We start from the raw sequence: 24,581 nt of genomic DNA on the forward strand, positions 1-24,581 counted from the left end.
GCCAACATATGACTTATATGTAAATTATCAATAAGCTGATCAAGACTAGCACTGTCTGTCCAATGGAAACACATGGACCACACGTTAACAATAAACTGGACTGCTATACACAATTAGTCCACAGAACTTTTTTTCAAAATAAGTCCTAATGTTCATTGCTTTCCTTCAGGATCACATGTATAACGGAAAGTCAAAGTTTCATATTACTGTCATCTTTTTTTTCTAGTTTATCTGAGGCTTAGCCACTCGGACAGCCAGCTTGCTTTGTATATAGGAAAGCAGCGACCCTTCTCTGGTTGGCCACGTGGAGCCCTAGTTTCAGCATCTCGGACACGTTAAAACTAATGAAAAGAAAATGTTATCCTAAAGCTACCCAAATGTTCACGCTTGCATTTTCCGACATTTCCGGCAAGAAAGTACTTGATAATAAGACGCACAGTTGTACAGAAAGTTCTGAAAATATGACGTTTTATAAGACCACAGAACAAATATTTGCGTCTTTAGGGAAACTCAGTTTTGACCAAAGAAAGATAGCCTTTGAATAATTTCCTTTAAGCAAACTGCAGTTCAGTCATAAAACCTGACTTTTCATACACAACAAATATTATTAAGAATGACTACAATTTTCTTTTATCTAATTATCAAGGTTTTCTTGATACAGTCAAACAAAGTATCCACCAGAGTTCGCTGTGGATCAAACCTATTTCACTATAAACAAAACACTTGGACTTCGATATAAGTATCGGGAACCAAACATTCAGGTTTAAAGTTTTCAATAACACACAATAATTTCCAAGCATAAGTGTTCTTAATAACAACGTCGACTACTCAGTCTTCATTACACACAATAAAATTTGTTTGAGATAAAAAAAAATCTTTTGTGGACGGAGTTTGAAAAATTATTCTCATGATAACCTAAGTAATTTAACATCCCCCCTAGTACAGCGGTAAGTTTATGGATTTAAAATCAGGGGGTTCGATTCCCCTTGGTGGGCTCAGCAGATAGCCCAATGTGGCTTTGCGATAAGAAAACACAAACACACAATAATTTACTTTTGGGGAAGTTCAACAATATTCCTGCTACTTAATGTGAGTTCTATTCAAAGTTTTGAAGAATACCAGAACCTGTTTAAAACTTTCACTTTATTCCTTAGAAATTGCTTAAGGTGGTAATGAACCACTATAGAATACTCACCATCATCAGTTTTTATCTACCCTAGTTTCAAGTTTTTGCTATAGTTAATATGAACCGTATAACCGTTTCTTATACAGTAAAATATTACATCATAATCGATATTAGCTTCGATAACTACTTTAATTATCATGTTGACCATTATTAATAATTCCTTTTTTGAGTCCTATTATCATTATTGAACTTTCTCATCACGCTTGCTTTTCGGCTAATACAGAAGATTTAACTTCATATTTTAACTTCCTTACTATCGCTAGCTTCATGTGATTTGTTAATTAATTTGTGTCAGGCTTACCTCATAATGTGTTCAGCAGATTATTTTCATTTTACATTTAACTTGGTTGTATTTTAATTAGATTTTAGAAATTATATAAGTTTTAGGAAATATCATAAATTCAAAACATTGTATTTTGCAAAGTGTACAGATCTTGAAAAGTAGAAGTTTATAAAAAAAGATACGATTAATCAGTATATACATGTTACACCTGTGTCATAAAAATTAACATCTCTTGTGCAGCATACCAGAAGGTGGTAAGGAACACTTTTAACGTTGACATTACATTATATTTGGATTATTACTAAAGGATAGTGACTCGCTTCGGATTCCATAGCTTCTCACTACTGGTCAGAGACAACACCTTGCAGTGTCCTCCTAACTTTGACATCTACAGCAAAACTACATGGCTGCCCAAACACTTCATGAAAATAGTTACCACCTCCAGAAGAATAGCTACATCCATCTTAAACTATGGAGTCACATATTACCTATTTCACTTCTCAGCTGAATCACCACGCCGTAAAAAAATCAGTGTTTCATCCCAAGCAGCCAATCCCATTACACAGTTCTAGCATCCAGTCACGCATCCCGTCATCTAGAGTCAGCTAGCACAGATAGCCCTCGAGTATCTTTGTGCGAAACTCAAAAAAAAAACAAAACAAACAATCTTCACACTGGACGAGAAATCTCGGACTATGATTAGCCAAATATTGCAATTTTAATGTAGAATATCCTAATTTAGCATCAACATTATTCACATCTGTTCTCCTGTCATTTCGAAAGCGAATGTTGAGTTGTGTCTACTTATGGAGTTTTTCAAACGCAGCGAAAGAAGCGGCCAACGTTAAAAGGAGATAAAACTGTGGATAATGGGTTTTTGTTTCAAAGTTTGAAGCTATATTTCTGTATCACAAGTTACATGTGACTATCTATCATACCTTCATGGACTATTTACTGTGGAATATTTTCTGATGATAAAAGACACTTAAACACGTATGGACTGTATCATACTATAATGAAATCCTTGCTTATATGACAGTGGAAGAACCTTTTTTATAACGTGATGTGTATCCCCCAACTTCACGAAAGTTTTATTCTGTGTGCATATAGATTTGTAATCGGGATTACGATTCTACCGTTTCGTCTCTGTTTCCCATTACGGAGAATTTTCTTTTTCTCCATTTGAATATTGTTACTGTTGTAATCTAAATGTTCGCCAGATGGAGGTGCAGGATATTAAGATAGGCCTAAAACACAAACTTCTAGGAAGGTAACGTTATTTTTCTTATATACATATGAATATAATAGTACTGCCTATCTTATAACCATGTAATTGCGTCACAGGGTTTGGATGAACCTTCACGGGTTCTTCAGCTGTTACTTTAAGAACTTACCATAAAATCCAAATTCAACATGCATAAAGCTTAAATACCTAGACTATATAAGCATAAAGTACTTACTACAAAAACCAGAGTCAGTACGTATAGAAGTTAACATATGATCAGTAAAGTGCCTTTTCCAATAGTTTGGAACAGATAAAATGTAATTAGCTACAATTAAATTCATAATGACTTGTATTGTTCTAAATGTAAGAAACCATTCAAAATATTAGTGTACGCGCACAAGATGTATAACTGGCACACAGATTGGTCACCCAATCAATCAATTGGTCACTCTTATCAAGAGCCCAACATTAAGGTTCAAAGGGATGAGGTGCGTCCAATGATAAACTTATAATGGTGTTAAGATAAAAATCATGCATAATGTACAATGTATGATCTAGAATTATTTAATACTGAAACATTCTTTAAGAAAAAAGGCTTAAAGAAATGAATGAAGACAGAAGTGAATCCTTGATCTCCTGCACACGAAACGTGTGCTGTACCATACGAATCAAAAACCTAAATATTTTTTTTCGCATATACAAAATTATTTAGTAGAAATCTATATATATCAGAAGGATAGGTTATGAGTAGAATACTACATATATATCAGGATGGTACGTTAAAGTAGAATACTACATATATCATAAGAATACATTATCAGTAGAATACCGTATATATCAGAAGGGTAAGTTATAAGTTGAATACTATATACATCAGAAGAATACATTATAAATAGAAAATTTAGATGATGTTGTTGTTGTATAACATAGTTGGACTTGTGATTTATATGATATGACAAATATAACTGAATTTATAGCTTTGATTCGTTAAATGTTTATTACAGCTTTCATAATCTTTCTTGTTCGAGAAATGACTTTATCAAAAATAATACAATGTTTTCATTTAGCATTAAGATAAGAAATAACACTGAAGGGAATGAATATTTAATATATAACATTTGTAAGTTATGATACGTGTCATGACAGGGCAAACCCTCTGTTCCAAGGGTTTTAATAATCTTAATCAGGCCTTGCTCAACCTCGGGATGATAAACCAGTAACATCAAAAGATGCAAACTTCCTTTGTCAGAGGAGCCCACGTGTTCCGTTGAAAAAAGAAACAACTTTAAATTAGCTGTTATAACATAAAAAAACATACAGAAACCCTGTTTTTTAAGCCTATTACTCAAACATTTTCAAACACTTCAACCTGATTTACTTATTTTTAAAACAAAATTGTTCAGGAAAGCTAAATACAATACATTAAACAATATTTAAAATTTCCTTCAAATTCAGCTAAAAATGTTCATTTACAGCCATTAATATTTGAAGATAGGGAGTTACATTAATTATAAACTGTGTACTAATTTAAAACGACAAAGTAAATTTCACCAAATATGTCGAATACTTTTAATTAAAATCTTTATATTTAATTATTCAAAAATAAAAATTATATTTCCTACGTTTTTAATAATTAAGAATCAATAATTAGCTCTTTCTTATGTATTTCTAGGAAATTTAAAACGATAAATTATCCCTTTCTTAAATATATCTATTAATGAACAAAAATTTGTTGACTTTCATACACTCTCCTTTGTTACCACTAATAATTTTATAAGATGTATTACGTTTCATTTAGAAATTTCCAATAGACTAAGATTAATAGACTGCTGAATTTTGCACATTGTACTTAAACCACAAATATCAATGTGTTTCCTAAATCCTCTAAACTGTTATACTCATGAAAAGGCCATATATTTTTCTTCCCAAAACATGTATTTGTGTGTGCCTATACATATAGTAGTAATAATAAACATAAAATTATAGTATGAGAATTTATCGTCCTCATTTGTACATGGAAGAAAGTAGTGAGTAATAGCAACACAATGGAAGTATCATGAAATGTAGTTCAAAACACGCAAAGGTAAAACACACTAACAATTGTCAAAAAGCTAATTGGTCAGAATAGTTATGTAACTGCGAACCAGCATCAAAACGTTGAATTATATACCAACGCAGGCAAGAATCTGCTGTGAACAACAGATGAGCACATTTATAATTATTAGAAAAACAGGCTCAGGTGCTTGAACTCATAATGTCATGAACGAAACTACACATTCACTGTGTACAGTATATTAAGAAAAGGTGGTTGCCCAGCAATAAAATCATATAAAGGATAAACAACCTGACCACAAGTAAACCTAAACGAAGCGGAATTTTAATAGTAGTTTGTTTGAATTTCACACAATGCTACACGAGGGTTATCTGCTGCATCCGTCACTAATTTAGCAGTGTAAGACAAGAGAGACGGCAGCTAGTCATCATCACCCACCGCCAACTCTTGGGCTACTTTTTTACCAACGAATAGTGGGATTGACCGTCATTTTATAACGTACCATGACTGAAAGGCGAACATGTTTGGTGCAACAGGGATTCGAACCTGCGACTCTCAGATTGCGAGTCCAATGTCTTAGAGAACTGTCCATGCCAGGCCCACTAATTGCAGAGAAATGCTGTGTAAGATTCAAAAAGTTCCTAAACCCATTTATGTATTATCAAGTTGTATACACTGCAAACAATTCTGCAAATATCTTCAAAAATCTAAGATAACTTTGTATTATATATCAATACTGCTAGGTATTTAAACACGCTTTTCATAAACTTAACTCTCAATAACTAGTTCAGACCAATAGCTATCTCTTAACTCTACTCTAGTGACTTATTAAGATTGATTAGGTCTTCTTCTAAATCAACTTAAACAGACGTATGCCTTCACCTAACATGATACATCTTCAGACTGTACCTCTTGTACATCTTTCAATTGCTAACCTTCAGTAAGAATTATCTTATCCACGGTTCCATGGATGTTTCTATTTTAGCTACAGCCCCCCAGTGGCTCAGCGGTATGTCTGCGGATTTCAAACGCTAAAAACCGGGTTTCGATACCTGTGGTGGGCAGAGCACAGATAGTCCATTGTGTAGCTTCGTGCTTAATTCAAAAACAACAACAACATTTTAGCTGCAATGAGCAACTGTTTTAACGTTTCTTAAATATTTCTGGTACGACACTGGTAGCTAATCCTGTTTTTTTCTGTTCTCAAACTTCGTTGTCATTTCCTTACTATCATTAACTGACATTACAGATATTATTTTCTTCAAAAACTTTCAAAACTTTGTTGTTTACATGGTTGTTTACTTGCCATATAGCAGACATTTACGTCAATAATCCGAAAAGTAACCCTTCAAATTATTAATCATCATGTGCACTTGCAAATCACCATTTCAGTGAAACAGGAGAATCAAAGCTTTTAACCTATATAGCTACAAGCTAGGAGCCACAGGCAAAGTCTTGGATAAGTAAGTTGTTGCCATAGGTTGTAAATAATCAAATAAACTTAAAACTTAAATAGCTGTAAATAAAAGTAGAATGAAAGTAAAGCAGGGAAACCGGAGGTAATACAGTCAATCCTCTTTGGAAAATTATCACCACTATATATCACCAGTTATTTATCCTTGGTGGTTCGGCAGTAAGTTTATGTCCTTACAATGCTCAAGTTTGGGTTTAAATCCTCGATGGTGGACAGGGCACAGCTGACCCATTATGTTCCGTTGTAGTACTTTCTCCACCCCCACCCCACCCCCAGAAAACATCAGTTATGACACATTGCCGACTAGGGTGATTATATGTAACTATTTAAAATAAGAAAGCGATTATGCTAAGTTAACAATAGCGAAATGTTGTATTTTTTCTATACCATTTCAGCTGTGTATGAATTTTAAAGTCTGTAGAGTGTGAGATATCTCTAACATTTGTACCTGTAACTATCGTTCACATGACCCCATGCACAGACACACTGGTAGACGATCACGAATGTGGATATTTGTTACATAATAAAACTGACTACAGTTACTAGCGACAGCTTTATTGTTGTTTGATGACATCTTTATTGTTGTCAGTCGAGCTGAGAATAAAGCATTACTGGAGAGACTGACGAGAGTCTCACAGTGTGGACCTAAAACTAAAACAAGAACACAAATCGGGCGGTATCATTTCTCTTTCAACTGCAAAACCTGTTCTTTTTATCTTTGTATATACATACAGCAATATGTGTATACCAAGTATCATAAATTGGCTATATATCGGCATTTATTACCCCCCGCTAGTGCAGCGGTAAGTCTACGGATTTACAACGCTACAATTAGGGGTTCGATTCCTCTCGGTGTGCTCAGCAGATAGCCCGATGTGGCTTTGTTATAAGAAAACACATTCGACATTTATTTAGCTTCTAAATTACAATTTCACTAAGTTTTAGGCTGTTTGGAATTGCAATACGTAACATAACGCGCTTACAGTTTAAATTTAAATAGTATTAACAAACTGAAGACAACAGTTCGTAATACACTGAAGTAGTTGGAAGCCAATTAAAACATTTTTAATGTATGCTGAAGGTAAAACACTAAATATATTGCAATAAATACTAAAATACTTCTAAACTATATATTTATCTTAGTTTATTTTGTTTAAATGTATTTTAATATTGTCTATGTTTATTTTGTTTAGATTTTTTAATATTATTTGTGTTTATTTTGCTTATGTGTGTGTGTTTTCCTTATAGCAAAGCCACATCGGGCTATCTGCTGAGTTCACCCAGGGGAATCGAACTCCTGATTTTAGCTTGTTTTGATATATTTTAATTATCTTCTTTATTTCAAGGAAAATTAGAGGCCGGCATGGCTAGATGGTTATTGGGCTCGACTCCTAATCTGAGAATCGCGGATTCCAATTCTTGTCACACCAAACATCCTCGCCCTTTCAGCTGTGAGGGCATTATAACGTTACGGTCAATCCTACTATTCTTTGGTAAAAGAGTAGCCCACGAGTTGACGGTGGGTGGTGATGATTAGCTGCCTTTCTTCCAGTCTTACATTGTAACGGCTACGACAGACAGTCCTCGTGTAGCTTTGCGCGAAATTCAAAACAATCAATGCAAATTAAAGAGTTTATGTACTTCACTATTACTTTTTGCTCACTTAGTACTATATGAAAGTTCATATTACCAGTCGCTCGTTGTATTAATATCACATACAGTTCCTTCACACACTCACATTGATTGCTACCTCTTAGCTTGCATGTGCTTCATTTACGTCCGTTTTATTTCAGTATTGTATAAGTTACGTTTTATACGTCTCTCAGTACGTTTACCAACTTACAATTTAAAATTTCAGGGTTGGATTTCCCACTGTGGACGCAGTACAGAGCTGTGTGTAGTTTTGCTATAAAACAAACAAGTTTCATATATTTCACAGTTTCTTACAAATTTTTGTACATCAACAATATATACTTCCTGCTTCGGTGATTGTTATGCACTTCATTATTACTTGGCTGGTGTGGTTTGATTTTCGCGCAAAGCTAAACGAGGGCTACCTGCGCTAGCCGTCCATAATTTAACAGTGAGAGACTAGACGGAGAGCAACTACTCATTACCATAAACTGCCAACTCTTGGGCTGCTCTTTTACTAATGAATAATGAGATTGCCCGTCACTTATAACTCCCCTACGGCTGAAAGGGAGAGCATGTTCGGTGATAGGGGGATTCGAACCCACAATCTTCTGAGTCAAACGCCCTAGCACCTGACCATGCCAGGCCTTATATTACTTGCTATTGTTTTAAAATACTTAAGTAACTTTGGAACTTCATAAGAAATTTTGAAACACAGCTACTCGAAATATGGGTCTGAAAAATAAAGGTGAACTAATTTAATGTTACCTTAAATACTTAAACCAAATTCACACTAATAACGAAAAACATCTAAGCCATAAAATATATAACGTACGTCTTAGCAAAATGAAATCATATCTTCTAAGCTAACTACATTTATTTGTAGGATCTAAACAATAGATCACCGAGGTCTTTAGATAAGCCAATCGTTAACATAGGTTGTTGTAAATAATCCTCTGTAGCTCTTATATCGATGTAAATATAAACTAGATATATGTAATACCAAAACAAAATGTATCAAACATAGGCAGTATTGAAGTATAGTTAAACCAGAATTACAGCTAAGCTTATTATTGCAGAATGAAAGGATTGTTATAATCGTGTTGATCTCATTTGCTGATGACCATACGTGAAATAGTGTAAAATGCAATCTTAGGTTGTACAACGAGAACAGACTTTAGGGTTTATCGTGATTTCTTGTATAAGAATAACAATGATTTTGAATTAACTGACAGTGGTAACGTTCAGAAGTCACCGAGAAACAGGCTTAAAGGCAATATGTCCTTCCATACGTCACTAATCTGTATCAATTAGTTATTCCTGAAATTGTTGTTGTTCTCTTAACGTAAAGCTACTTAATTGACTGTCTGCCCTCTGTCCACCGTGGGTAATCGAGCCAGATCGTACAGGTTACAAGTCCGTAAAGTGAAGCTGACACTGGGGAATTATTCCAGAAATTTGATAACTTTTGGTAGCGTTAGAAACTGAAAAGATACGATACACATTTCTTTTCCTCATTGCCACCTGCCCACCAACGACCCCACAATATTACAATACTAGAAAACGGGTTTCGATATCCGAGGTGGGCAGAGACCACAGATAGCCCATTGTGTAGATTTGTGATTAACTATGAACACACACACACATATATTGCCACTTCGTCACATGTAACAACTTTAAAAAAGTGAAGGTTACAACATTTTAAAAGTTTTTATTTACTACAAAAAAGCCGTTAAACGTGGAAAAGGCCATATTTATTAATAATTTGTATTTTTCAAACTAAAACAACAGCAATAAAAAATATTTTGTATGTAAAAACTATATGTAATGCAAACTAACTCGGGTTGTTTTTTTCTTAGTTATAATTTATTTTTATTTTTCATCTGCAGCCTCCTGTGGTTTCAAAATGACATATGTTGGTACTGGGTTTTAGTTGCTGTGTTCAAACAATCCACAAGGTATTCCTATTATATTTCACCACTCCCAAATCGTTTTAATACACAAAATATTGGAGGAACTTTTATCTTACATGATTAGCACCAGATGGCAGCAACTGAAAACAACACACACAAGAAATGAAAGCATCAGCTTGTAGCGTATTATGTAAAACTTACCACCCACATACCACATGGTCAATGACCACGAGTGAAGGTTTCATAACAACGTGTTTGCTGCAATCTTTAATAAACGAAAAAAAGTGGGTCAAGGCAAAAGCAAAACACGTTTCTTCTTTCATGTTAGTCTAATAAAAAAAGGGGGTGTATGCATTACTTTTCAAAAGCCTTTAATTTTTGGTTTGTTTATTTGTCATGGTCTTAGCCAGACTCTGGTTCAATACGTTCTACGTTTTCTAGGACAAAAAAAGGGTAAGGTTATTGAATAATTAAAATTGACTCTGTTCTCATGCTACGTCATTTCACACGTTACAGTAAAATCAAATACAAAGTTGTATTTAAGCAAAATAAATTATTTTCATATCAAAATGTTGTGATCAGGGTAGCACTGCCAACATCTGCCACAATAGCAATAGATAAATGGTTCTAATACATTGCTGCAGTGGAACGTCTCAAAGAACGTTCTTTCTTTATCACACTACTTGTTTAAAAAGTGGTGGAAATTATAAGAAGAAAATATTCAGTTTGTTTATCTACTCTCAGCTTGTGAATCAAAATGTTCGTTTTTCTTGTACATAAACATTTAGTTTCACAATTAATCTTCAAGGCACTTCATACAAAATCATTTATAAACTTTTCGACTGTTGTTGAATTAGTGTGTGCAATATAATACTAGCTATTGACCTTGAAATTCCAGAATTTTTAAATCAAGAAAATTGCTCAGTTCCATTAGATGTTCTGCTGCTATATTACTGCTGGGAATATATACATACTGTTAATCTACTTACACAGAGTCTAGTACACATAGCCACTAATGTGATTCTTAAATCCTTATATGCCAAAACAAAACAATCTCTTCATCATCACAAATGCAACAGGCCTTTTCATCTATTACTCTCTCATCCTCAGGATACAGTAATTTATTTTTACATAACAGTGCTACTTATGACAAATTTGTGCAATGTAATACTATTTAGAATAATCATATGAAAAACAAACAAAGATAATAAAAGGGTTGCACAGCTTACGTCATGTGTAATTGGATAATAGAATGAACGTCCTTTTATGAAATGAACATATCATAACCTTTTTCAACCTATGTTTTAGGAATATGGCATCTGACCTAATTGTGTCTTAAGAACTTTCGAAGAGGAAATAATTAAAGTTTATTAATAAGTAAATAAAACACGAAAAAACGCTTAAATTTCCTATTATTCTTCGACAGTAAATTCAAAGTTTCAAACTTCACTTCTAAAACTTTTAGACAAAAGTAGGGTTAATTATATGAGATTATACTTCCATACTAACCTTGTGTTGCACATTTATCCATCGCAAGTTTTTGAAATAATTTATGCCCTATTATTATGGTATGTAACATATTATACTGGCGAAACGCGATCTCTATATTAGGGCTTTGTGTGACATTATACCGCTCGACAACAGTTTTTATTGGCCCGGGCATGGTCAAGTGATTAACGCTCTTATTCTGAGGGTCCCAGGTTCGAATACCCGTCACACCAATTATGCTCGCCCTTTTAGTCGTGGTGGCGTTATAATGTGACGGTCAATCCCACTATTCGTTGGTAAAAGAGTAGTCCAAGAGTTGGGTAGGTGGTGATGACTAACTGCCTTCCCTCCAGTATTACGCCGCTAAATTAGGAACGACTAGCGCAGATAGCCCTCGTGTAGATTTGTGCGAAATTCAAAACAAACCAACAGTTTTTAACAAGCCTTTCTTTACTCAACCTATATCACCTCTTAAGAAGAATAAACTCGTATTTGATAAATATTTAATATAAAGTTAGCACTGAAACTTTTGTAGTTTTACACTGAAAGTCGTTTAAATGCTACCTACAACAACACAAATTATGAAGCGTTACTAATATTATCGAGCAGTGTTGAAAATTAAAGTTCATCAAATAAATGAAAATATAAAAGAAACCAATGACTAATTAATAGGCCTGGCATGGCCAATCGCGTAAGGCGTGCGACTCGTAATCCGAGGGTCGCGGGTTCGCGCCCGCGTCGCGCTAAACATGCTCGCCCTCCCGGCCGTGGGGGCGTTATAATGTGACGGTCAATCCCACTATTCGTTGGTAAAAGAGTAGCCCAAGAGTTGGCGGTGGGTGGTGATGACTAGCTACCTTCCCGCTAGTCTTACACTGCTAAATTAGGGACGGCTAGCACAGATAGCCCTCGAGTAGCTTTGTGCGAAATTCCAAAACAAACAAACAAGACTAATTAATTTTAATTCGACTAATTAGAGATGCTATTGCATATTTTTTAAACGTTTTGTGTACAGTATGGTATCTATCGATAAATTTAAGTACTTGAATATCGTTACAAAACTTTCAACCTCATAAAAGGAGTTTGACGTGAATAAATATCTAAGTATCTCAGGAGATAAGAAACCTAATAACGTCTTGTTAATAGTCAGCAAAAATTGATTTTCTAGCGCCTTCTTTGTGTGTGTGTCAATTAAATGTTTCATAATTTTGAAAATTGGTTTATTCTTTTTATTTATTGATAGTATTAATGTCTATGTGTATTTATTAACAAAGAAAAATGTTTGTCAATTATTAAACTCTAACTCACAAGTCTCCTAATAGGTCAGCGCTAAGTTTACAGGCTTACAACGCTAAATTCCGGGGTTTGGTTATCCATGGTCGACGAGAGGCAGATAGTCTATCGTGTAGCTTTGTACTAAAACAAGAAACGAAATTACAAATTTTATCCTATTCATTTTGTTATAAATTTCTTAATTTATAAATATAGCCTCGTGCTTTCGAAAAGGGTTGCCATTTTATATTATCATTTTAGCGTTAATATTGTTGCAAAACAAAAGTAATGGTTTTGGCAGTTGATGTGACAGTTCCATAAATTTCACGAAATGTTTTTAAAATGTCTTCAAAACGGAATGTTAGGTTAATAATCATGTAAAATATGTCGTTTGGCATCGCACGCATGAGTCGTTTTTAATATGTTGTAATAAATTCAGGTGATACGTGCCAAGAACAACTCTACACTTATTGTAAAGTAGCATTGACGTTCAAAATAACTGAATTTGGACACATCACAAAATTATTAGCAGCTTCACTGAATATACCGGCCAAGAAACCAAACTGTACAACAAACAGGTAATAAGAGTAACCAAACTATGTACATTTATATTTTTTTAGTAATTCGATATCAAACAAACATAATAAAAGTGGGCAAAAAGAAACTCAATTACTTTCAGAATCAAGGTTAACATTATGCTTGGCAAGAATCATCTGATGCAATATCTTCAGGTGTTTAACAAGCAGCCAAAGCAACTTTGGTGCCAAGCCAAGAGAAAAGCTCACCTCAGAAAGTGAAGCAGTATTTTACAATACCATTTTTCCTTCCCAAAGTAATCCTTTCAATACAGAACAACTATAAGTCTTTAACAGAAGAATACGATTTCATTTAACATTCGCAGTAATAAACGTATTCAAAAACTTTATAAACGTAGCACAACAAGATTGACTTCATTATAATTTATAATAAGGTAAAGTAACTAACCAACTCACATCACCGTGCATTGTAAATATATATAGTTATATTTGTTTATTTCTTTGTTTTGGATATTTGTGCGAAGCTGCTGTAGAACTAACTGATATTTGACTGATACTCTAAGAGGGAAGGCAACTACTCTACAGCACCCACCGCCTCTGTGTTAATTATATTGTTTATTTTATTTGTGCTTTAAAGCTGGGATAGAATAGAAATTTTTATGAAGTCTACCAACAGCTCTGTATCCCAAATTTGGGGTACCTCCTCTCATATTCCGAAAGCACTGTCTCCTTTCATGAAAATTAGCTACTTCTTACAGGTTTGTTATTAGTACTAATACGCTTCAAATGATTTAAATTTTTAAATTTCTAGCTTTAAGACCGTTTCCAAATAATGTGTATTTTTTAGGCCAAATACATATTTAGCTATTATTCATTAGAACTTTACACGACCGGGAATGGTAACTCTTACTGGAAAAAAAAAAAAAAAACTTTAACTGCTCTAATGTACAAATAAATGAAATGTACGAATTATGTACAATGTATTTAGCTATGTTGCATTTGCATAAGCTTATACGTAGTACAAAATATAAAGTGGTTTGAATTTCGCTCAAAGCTGCACGAGGACTATCTGCGCTAGCCGTCCCAAATTTAGTAGTGTAAGATTAGAGAGAAGACAGCTAGTCATCACCACCCACTGCCAACTCTTGGACTACTCTTTTGCCAACGAATAGTGAGATTGACTGTCACATTATAAAGTCCCCAAGACTGAAAGGGCGAGCATATTTGGTGTAACAGCCTAACTTTTTAATGACTCTCTAGTATACTGGAACGGGCTGCTAGTTATATAACTGTATTTCTATGTAATGAATGTCGTGCAACTGATTGGTTTAGTAGTTATCAACAATTGAAAATAATATTTAAAGTGACTGTATAGATGAGATATCTCAGCAAATTTAAATTTATCAATATACCTAATTTTTAGATATTTAGTCTAAACTTTGCACTAACTGAGCTAAAAAGTAAGTGATTTTACTTGTCACAGTTTATGCATTTAATACCACCTCGTCATGTTTAAAGCTGCCGGTGTGGCCTGCAATATGGCGTCTGAACTTTGACTGACGTCATAATATAGTGTGGGTGAAAGTCCTCTACAGTGGTACGGTGGCTGAAAATTAAACACTTTGTTGTCAGCATCATATCAACAGATGCAATAGCTATTTATTTCCGTGAAGAGAAAATCATTATTTTTTTGCTATTAAGCAAAACAACTACACGATGAACTATTCATGCTATGCCCACAACAGGCATTAAAGCCCAGTCTTTAGCGTTCTTATCATTATATGTTAGTTTGGAATTACGCACAAAACTACACAATAGGCTATCTGTGGTCTGCCCACCACGGATATCGAAACCTGATTTCTAGCGATGAGTCAATGGAGGCATTTTTCACTGAAATAGGGGATATGAAAATATTAACATTTTTTTTAAAGTTATTCCAAATATGTGTTTTTGATGTTCCCAACGTACGATGTATAGATGTTGCTAAATGTATTTATTAATGCTCCAAATGTTTTAGATAACTGAAAGATTAAGGAGAAATTATTGGATGTTGCCGAAATATTTGGAGTGCAAAAAATAAAAAAATATTTAATGTATTCACGTACGTAATCGTCCGATATGGCCAGATGGTTGGGGTGCTCGCCTCGTAGTCTGAGGGTCACGGGTTTGAATCCCCGTCACACCAAACATGCGTGCCCTTTCAACCATGGATCATTATAATGTGACGATCAATCTCAATAATGGTTGGTAAAAGAGTAGCCCAACAGTTGATGGTGAGTGGCAGTCTTACACTGCAAAATTAGGGACAGCTAACGTAGATAGCCCTCGTATAGCTTTCCGCAAAGTTAAAAAAAGAGCCCACAGGCACACATGTATGTAATCTGTGGGTAAGAAATATATATGCTAGAGGTATATCATGTTTTTAACAGCATGTATGGCTTGTGGCCTACACACCATTAAGGGAAGTAATTCAATGAGCATATTTTTAAGAATATTTAAAATATGTTCACAAACTATTTTAGGATTTTGAGGAAAATCGGTTGAAGTGTAATCAAGCAACTCCAAAACACGGAAACTACCACTTTCTGGCTTTATGAACAAACACTGGGAGAAGGTGGTTGTGGGGAACCTTTTCAGCTTAAGTTGAAATCTATTCAGGTGTGAACTACAAAGTTTTGTGCAGCGACTGAAGTTCCTTTGGATATATTATAGATCATCTTATTCTCTGTTGTGTACTCAAAGATTTACTATCTTAAAAGTTCCATTTCTATAATAACCTAACTTAGCTGTTCATAATTATCCCAGGCAACACTCATATAAAAATAATATAGCTTGTTACAAATTTCACTGACGCGAAATCCTGTTTATAGAGATACGATTGAATAAAGACGGGTCAACACAGAAAGAAATATTCGTTTACTAAAGATGTTACTGAGAAGAACGAGAACTACAGAGTTAAATGTTTGTTGTCTTTTAAATCTGGTTTAACATTGTTTAAAAATTCGATATTAATTCAACTTGTCGCTTTGTGTGTATATATATGGCCAGCTAACGCCGCCTACAGTTCCGGATATAGAAAGACCAAACTTCAGTTCGAGTTTGCTCGAAGGTGTCCTTGTCTGTAGGGCATACCAGTGATGTATCAAAAAGAACTAAACACTTTTTCAAGTTCACCCAGGTATGATGAAGGGCATGAAACTAGGTTTTGATAGTCACAGAATTTTAATTTGACAAGGAAGATTATGTTCTTGGCCTCCCTCTGGATCCTGGTGTTGCCATATTTAAAACTGTGTTATAGTCTCACTCATAAACTATTGGAACCGTGCATGATGCCTGTTTTTGGCACAGATTCCCCTTGAAATAGTTATAGAAGAAACTAAGGATCATAGAGAAGTTAGATCGGTACATTCAGGTCTTTGTCACGATAGGTGTATTTTATACTAGCATTTACAGAGACAGGTAAAGGGTAATTTATGAGCTTTTATTTACCTGTGGTTTGAAGGGAAGAACCTTTATATCTTCGCTGCAAGATTCTCAATTTAGATCTAAAATTTTGTTTTACTTTTATTATCAGTTAATATCTAATATACAGTACAACTGTTCTCGAATACAAGAGCCTCATTGGCTAATTGGAAACAAAGAAACTGTCTCTTACTCATCCAGTGACCCCAGAGAGATAAAAGATGGAGATTACTGAGAATCATAGACCTGATAAAGAAATACACAAATAAATATAGACAAATTATTTTTAAGTATATTTTGTTTGCTTATTGTTAAACAGAAACTACGCAATAGACTACCTGTGCATTGCTCACCGCAGATATCGGAACCTGGATTTTAAAGTCATACATATAAGTCCTCAGACTAGCTGCCAAGCCATTAAGGACATTTAGCTATAATGTTTCTTCGAGCTTCTAGACAAAGAACGGGTCCTTGTCAAAAGGTACCCTCACAATAACACAATTCTTAAGTAGGATATATCCCTCAATTATATAGGCTACCAGTTGTGTAGTTTGAATTTTGCGCAAACGTTCACGAGGGCTATCTGAGCTAGCCGTCCCTCATTTAGCAGTGTAAGACTAGAGGGAAGGCAACTTGTCATCACCGCTCACCGCCAACTCTTGGGTTACTCTTTTACAACAAATAGTGAGATTGACCGTAACTTTATAACGCCCCCACGGCTGAGAGGGCAAACATGTTTGGTGTGACAGGGATTCGAACCCGCGATCCTCGGATTACGAGTCGAGGGCCTTAACCGCCTGGCAATGCCGGGCCGCAGTTATATTATATGAATCAAATTCCTTTGTTTCTGTTGATTAATCGATGACAAGCAATTGCAACTGAAAAATAGTAGTTCAAAGTTAGGAGAAACAATTTGAAATATTTGTGGTATTAGAAATGTCAAATACGTGAGGGAAGAGGAGGAAGAAGCTCTCAATCTTGTTACTTTCTTCCCATTAATCAAATCGCTGGTTATAAATGTGACAACAATTATAATGTTTTAAGATTTATTTAAATGTCAACTCTGAATTGTGGCAAATCGTGCAGAATGATCTAGATTCAGTAAACTGTACTGCTCTAAACTACTGAAATTATGTTTTTCTACTAAACTAATTAGATTAACTTTTTCGCGTTATACATTTTCCATGTATTTCTTTGTTTTTTCTTGCATATAAAAAAGCCAAATAAAATCAAGAACTCGGAGAAAATTAACACATTTCTATATCACTATTTGATTTTCACACAATAATATCTTCTCAGGAAAATCATTATCACATAAAACCTACTCTACATTGTACACGAAAACGGGTTGAAGTTGGATCAGCTCGTTCATAATCGTGGCGAAGTCCGCTTTAAATAAAGATACTCGTCTTTTCCGTAAATTGGCTTCGCAGCAGTTTGTGTATGCCACAGGCCTTTAAGCAAGGCAAGTATATAGGGAGGCCCTGGCTATGAAGTAACTGCATAGATATTTTAATGAGTGGTTGTTAAAGATGAAGACGCAAACCTCAAACCCATAAGGTTGGCCCATTAATGAACATACCGCCCTTATCCGTTATATACTTTCCGTCATTAAAATGTAATATGTACAGAAGTTAATATTTTATAAACTTAATAAAAATATTAAATATTAATATAAATTTAAAATTTTATAAATGCTGTATGGCTATAGTTTACAGTCTACGTTTTTATCTTGCTTTTTTTAAATACTAAGGCAAGATTCGAACATTAAAAGAAAATGTTTGGTAGCACGAAAAATATCAATATCCTTATTTGTTTTGACATATTTTTTATTATCAAATATTACACATTTTGTGTCTTGTCTAAGAGCCCTCAGATGACCCGGCCTGTCCAGGTAGGTTAAGGCATGCGACTCGTAACCTGAGGGTCGCGTGTTTGCATCCCCATCGCGCCAAACATGCTCGCCCTTTTAGCCGTTGGGGCGTTATAATGTGACGGTCAATCCCACTATTCGTTGGTAAAAGAGTAACCCAAGAGTTGGCCGTGAGTGGTGATGACTAGCTGCCTTCCCTCTATTCTTACACTGCAAAATTAGGGACGGCTAGCCAGAGAGCCCTCGAGTAGCTTTGCGCGAAATTAAAAAATAAAAAAGAGCCCTCAGTGGCTAAAGCCAGCACTGGCTGTATAAACCAAACCATTTAGAGATTAAGCTTCATTCATATTAAACTAGTATGAAACCCTAAAAATAATAATAGCCGAACTGCAAACTGGATTCGAAGAAAAGAGACAGTATTCTTCATAGAATTACAAAAAGATCAGGTAGTTAACCGACAGAGTTCCGCCACAGAATGAAAAAAGAAAAAAAAGATTTAACTCTGGTCAAAGAATCGGTGAGGTTGAGTAGTAAGGTCAGAGACACCACTGCGTAAAAATAATTGTGAAATGTTTTCCCATTTCAACTTACCAACCTGGTAAATCTTCAACTTGAGCTTGGGGATGGGTGAACGTAGAAAGAATATGTTACCAACAATGATGCCTTACATGATCCGTTGCAGAATATTCGAAATATTTTATAATACTGTCAGTTTTACCTTACATGTTGTAGTTTACAGTGAGTTTCAACAGATGAAGACATATTTCTAGCGATCAAACTTTTGCTCCTAAGTGTTAATTCTGGAACTAATACAGCGTCTCCTGCCTGCAATTTTATTTCAAACAATTTTTGTTCTTATTTATTAGATGATAAAAATCTCTTCTCCACGTATTTAGTGAAACAAAACCAAAGATATTGCTATGAAAATTAACCATAACATTTGAAGCTAGGTAAGAGTTTTCGAGCCTAACTTTACTATAATAACAAAAATTGTTAGTATTTGGATTTTTCACATGATTGTAGTTTGTTTCATTTGTTTTGACCAAAAGTAATAAAATTTTACACAATGAGAAGCTGAGTTACCCCTCTTTATCAAAAATTTAAAAAATAAAATTTTAATACCCCCAATTTTTTTCAGATGTTGAAGTAAATTTTACTTACCTGTAGGTATTGTAACTAAAGTGACATTCTGTGATTCACTTCTAAAATGGTGAAACATAAAGACAAGACCATAAATTAACTCCTTCCATATTAGATGGCGAATAATAATAATTAGAGTTGATTTAATAAAGGGTGAACCATAACGGATCCCATGTGAAAATATCATGCTTAACAAACTTACTTTATTTTGTATAAATTTTGTCATGAAGAGCTAAATAATTATGCGTGCAAGTAACTACGTTTATAACGATGTGTAGTTTTCGAACACGTACCTCAATGTCTGACGCTTCGGGAGTTCACTATGACTTACCTTGTATTTATGTGATTCAAAGTATTAACATGTTAAACTACAAAGTCTGAGTCAGGCCTCCCATTCTGTGAAGCGAACCAGTTCAGTGACATTAAGATAGGTGTCGCACTCTCATGGAGATTCCTCCTCCTTTACACTTTACGCTCCGTCGTGGTATTAAAATATGTACGTCAACATGTCTGGGATTTTCACCTGAGACGATTTACAAGATGCGATGAACCCAAGGATTCATGCACTTTCGAAATGAATACTAATACCCAACCACGAAGGTTGTCGACTGAGAAGGTTGTTGCCACTAGTAGCTGATAGAAGCGGTCAGTGGGGGCTTTGTCCAGCCCAGGAATGCCCCCGCCTCGAGAACCTTGCTTCAGTAGACGGCCTTCAACCATCATTCTGACCTCACTTAGGTCAAGGAACGACGGGAATGGGTACAAGAAAGACGTGTGAGAAAACGCTCTTAAAAAGGTCACTGACCTTGAAGTTTGTCTGTGTTGGTCTCACATTAAAAAAAAAAACACTAGAAGGGGAACATTCTGTGATAAGCCACAATTGATTATAATACAGATATTACCTAATGATGCACTTTATATACGTTAATAATCAGAACTGATCTGCTCAAGTTAAAATGATAATGAGAAAAATTTTGTTACATTAAAAAATTGTTGTCATAATATCAAACATGAATAACTTCATGAGTGTATTTATACGAAACCCATCTAATGAATAGTTTGGTAAAAGTAATGGCGCAATATTTTATGATTTTTAGTAGTGATTGGGATATGAAAACTATATGGAAATGCGTTCTGTAGAATGGTGTATGAAATATGCCTTAAAATGGATTTTACCAGGACTTTAAGTATTTTTTTATATTATATAAAGAAGACATTTGGACAGAAAAGTAAAGATGGATTTAAATAACATGGCATTAGAGACCCATCCTTCATTTTTATGGTACCAGGTAGAAAACTGGTGGAAAAGGACGATGAAGTGTCTTTAGAATTGTGTGGCGACTGTAATACTAAACAACGTGTTTTCCAAGGCTTCATTATGAAATGAAACATGTTTCCTCACACTGAGTAAATAAGATGACATTTCGAGAACACTTAATAAACTTTGCTCTAGTTCAAATTAAATAATAACATAAAGCTTAAAGTATTGTAAACTTTTTAGTATTAATTTTCAGAAATTTAATCGCTGAGGAGAAAGTAAGAAGATTAGTATGTGTGGTTATATAGCAAAACCACATCGGACCATCTGCTGAGTCCACCTAGGAGGATCAAACCCCTAATTTTAGTGTTGTAAATTCGTAGACTTACCGCTGTATCAGCGGGGAACAATAAGATTAGCAGATTCTCTCTTGCATCTTTCTCAAACTTAATCATGTTTATAAAACACACATGTAAGGATAATCAGGTAGCTTTAGCCACACATGAGCACTAACGTCAAGAATACTATAGTAAAATTAATTGTTAAAATTGAATTAGCGATACACAAAAAAGTGTTCATGTTATGCATTCGCAAACACAGCAACCAGAATAACCAGAACCTTAAGCTGAACACTAATTCTCCAGAACATTGTCAGATATTTTGGTTAATTTTTCTATTCCTCTTAACATGTCTGTTCTTTTTATTAGTGTAATTGTACGCGAGCAACTTTACAAGGTAATGACTTCAGTTAATAGTTATAAGAAAATCATCAAACTGAACTTCTACTTTAATAGATTCAGTAATTTCAAGGTCAACTTGTGTGTGAGCTTCGCAGACAAAGAGATAACTACATGGTAAAGTTTGCTATTTTGTGTGAAAGAAAAGTTGGGTTATTTTTCAGTATTAATGTATTAAACTTAAATAAAATAATTGTTCTAATTGCTATTACTACTAATACTTAAATACTAAGATCATTTCTAAATCATATACAATAAGCAAACAATGATCTTAGTATTTAATTGTTAGTAGTAATAGCAATTAGAACAATTATTTTATTTAAGTTTAATACATTAATACTGAAAATTTTTCGTATAATCTTTTCTTACATGTGTGTGTATATATATAGTCAGTCAAGGTCATTCGTTTCTATTATTCTTTGGTTGAATGTATAACAAAATGCAATACCCAGTATGCATCTGAAGCTTTAACATGTGTAAGAAATCTTTTGAAATATCAGAGTCATACTTCATTCATGCCTGTAACAACCTGAGTGTGTATATAAAGTAACAGAATCAAGATTTATTATTTATTTTATTGTCTAGTAACATTTTCGTAAAAATATTGGAAATTCTTATTATATTACCCGTTTTGTTTACCACAACATTATCAGTGGTACAATAGTGTAATAATATATAAACCACCACACACTTTCGTGTGTGTTTACTCCTTGCAGTTAATAACCAATGTTGAACTTTAAGTCCTCGATATAAACAACACTGTTTTGGTGAGCGTTGAACCTTAGAACCAGCTATATATGAAAGTGTCACTGTACTCTCCAAACACTCGCTTGCACAATGTATGAATATTTAATGTAAATTTCGGTTATTCACTTCTGTGACCACCAGGTTGTCCTTTCTTAATACACAATGCGATTAATATCTTAACATTTGGCAAAATCCCCGAACTCAAAGAAAGTAAGTGAATACCTGACAAAAAGAATACCACAAATATGTTACAGACGATGTCATAAATCAGGACTACAAAAATCTTTAAGCTATGTGCTAGAAAACGTACTCCCGGTAGACTTGAAGGTTGGACTTATTTTGCTAAATTTCAGGGTTTGATCCCGACGATGACCGACTGTGTTTCCCATTAGATAAATAAGAGTAAATTTTGTTAAAGAGGATTTTATCAAGTTATCACGAACTCTCTTGTTTTTGTTGTTTTCTTCTGTAATAAATACAATTATAAATGTGAAAATTACTATCAAAACAGTTGAAGTGTGGTAACCTCCGTTATAAAAAGAGCAAAGTGTTGTAACCCCGTTATAAAAACAGTAAGGTGTTCTAACCTCTGTTATAAAAACAATAAGATGTAATAACATCCGGTATAAAAAAGTAAAGTGTCATAACCTCCGTTATAAGAATAGCAAGGTGCTGTAACCTCCATTATAAAAACAGCAACGTGTAATAATCTCCGTTATAAAAAGTAAAGTGTCAAAACCTCCTTTATAAGAATAGCACGGTGTTGTAACCTTTGTTATAAAAACAGTAAGGCGTTGTAACCTCTGTTATAAAAACAATAGCGTGTCGTAACCCCGTTATGATGGCTTGTTTTCATTATCAAGTTCGAATACGTTGGCTGAAGAATACAGAATGAGCAAAATACGTTATTCCTAGTAGAATTGATAAGCCGGTGCGGCTGCATCACGTTTGGTAGAACACTGAAGTAGTTTGGTCGTTTTAGGTAAAACATAGACACGCACATATGTGTATGTTGCTTTATATTAATTATTGCTAATGTATACATAATATTTATAATCCACTTAGCAAGAGATGCTAATTCCACATCAAAATGCACGACCAGAGTCCTGTAGACACGACATAGTTTAATTCGTGTCTAAGCAATTAGCACGAACATATGCATTAAATGAACACCGAGTTGATGTCTAAAACGTTTAAGGACTGGTTTTTACTCAGTCAAAATTTTCAATATTTTTAAATTATTACAAATATTTAAACCTTCTAAGAATACGCTCTGTACTTCAGTTCGTCGTAAAATAAAATATGTAACTCCAAACAAAAAACAAATCACCATAGTTGCAATAACTTACGTTATCGTCTCAGGAGAGAAATCTTCTAAATCAGGCCTAACACTGTAGCTTAAAGTGAAAATGTTCGGGACTTTTTCAATTCCTGGCACTACAGACTTGGGTTTCATTCTTTCATGCATCCAAAATTCTAAGTTCCTTTTATTATCTTTTCTTCTCAGATTCCAGGCTTTTGTACTTGAACAGTTGATGAAATAAAAACGGCAGGTTCTTTCTAATGCAAAGAGTAAACAAATGATCATAACGTTTCGTTATTTAAATTTTATATTATAAATTAGTTTCGTATGCAGCAATATTTTTAAAACGTATTAAACAGTAACGTATGCTATAATTTTGATTGAGTTCGAATTTCTTTCAGAGTTATATTCTTCCAAATTAAAATACAATTAAATGACACAGCACGCTAAACTAAATAACAATAGTAATCGTAGAATGTATGTAAACTTTGCAAATTATAAAACTATATATATATTGTTTTAAAATAAATAAAACAAGTTTCCATCTATAAAAAAGTTTATAAACTTAATCACATGAGCATTTCACGATCCGGATGTATCAGAGACAATGCTGAGTTTACTTACATCATACAGGCAAATAACATGCAAATATTAACAGCAAATCTACATTACTTGACTTGATAAAGTTAAACGAGGATCAGTCAACTTTCGTAATCTCCGAACAACTTTCTCCTATTTATACGTCAGTAGGTTTAATCACATTCAGTCTAGTAAAAGTAACGACGAAAGCTCGTGTTGCTACTTAGCGGATTTTGATTGGTTAACGACCAGCTACAGCGTGGACATCACTTCACACCAGCCATTCAGTATTCATCTATACATTTATATAACGCTTTATTTCGAGCACTCACTTTAATTCCACAATGACTATTTTATGTCTACATGTACAAAACTTTTCTTAAGAAGAAATAGAAACGACACTTAAAAACTTTATTCAAC

At 34.2% G+C, this 24,581-nt stretch overlaps 1 protein-coding gene across 1 annotated transcript in view; it reads right to left on the bottom strand.

Annotated features, from left to right (window-relative positions):
* LOC143223090 (uncharacterized) overlaps positions 1–24,324 on the bottom strand; it is an 80,919-nt gene extending 56,595 nt beyond the window's left edge. Inside the window, exons 1-2 of the mRNA XM_076450526.1 lie at positions 24,207–24,324; positions 23,629–23,839 (exon numbers count right to left, since the gene is read on the bottom strand). Of these exons, the coding sequence (XP_076306641.1) occupies positions 23,629–23,747 (119 nt within the window). The 5' untranslated portion in view covers positions 23,748–23,839; positions 24,207–24,324. The remainder of the gene's footprint in view (positions 1–23,628; positions 23,840–24,206) is intronic.
* Positions 24,325–24,581: the final 257 nt, after the last annotated feature.

This window comes from Tachypleus tridentatus, chromosome 8, assembly GCF_004210375.1.
Source record: "Tachypleus tridentatus isolate NWPU-2018 chromosome 8, ASM421037v1, whole genome shotgun sequence".
Classification (NCBI taxonomy): domain Eukaryota; kingdom Metazoa; phylum Arthropoda; class Merostomata; order Xiphosura; family Limulidae; genus Tachypleus; species Tachypleus tridentatus.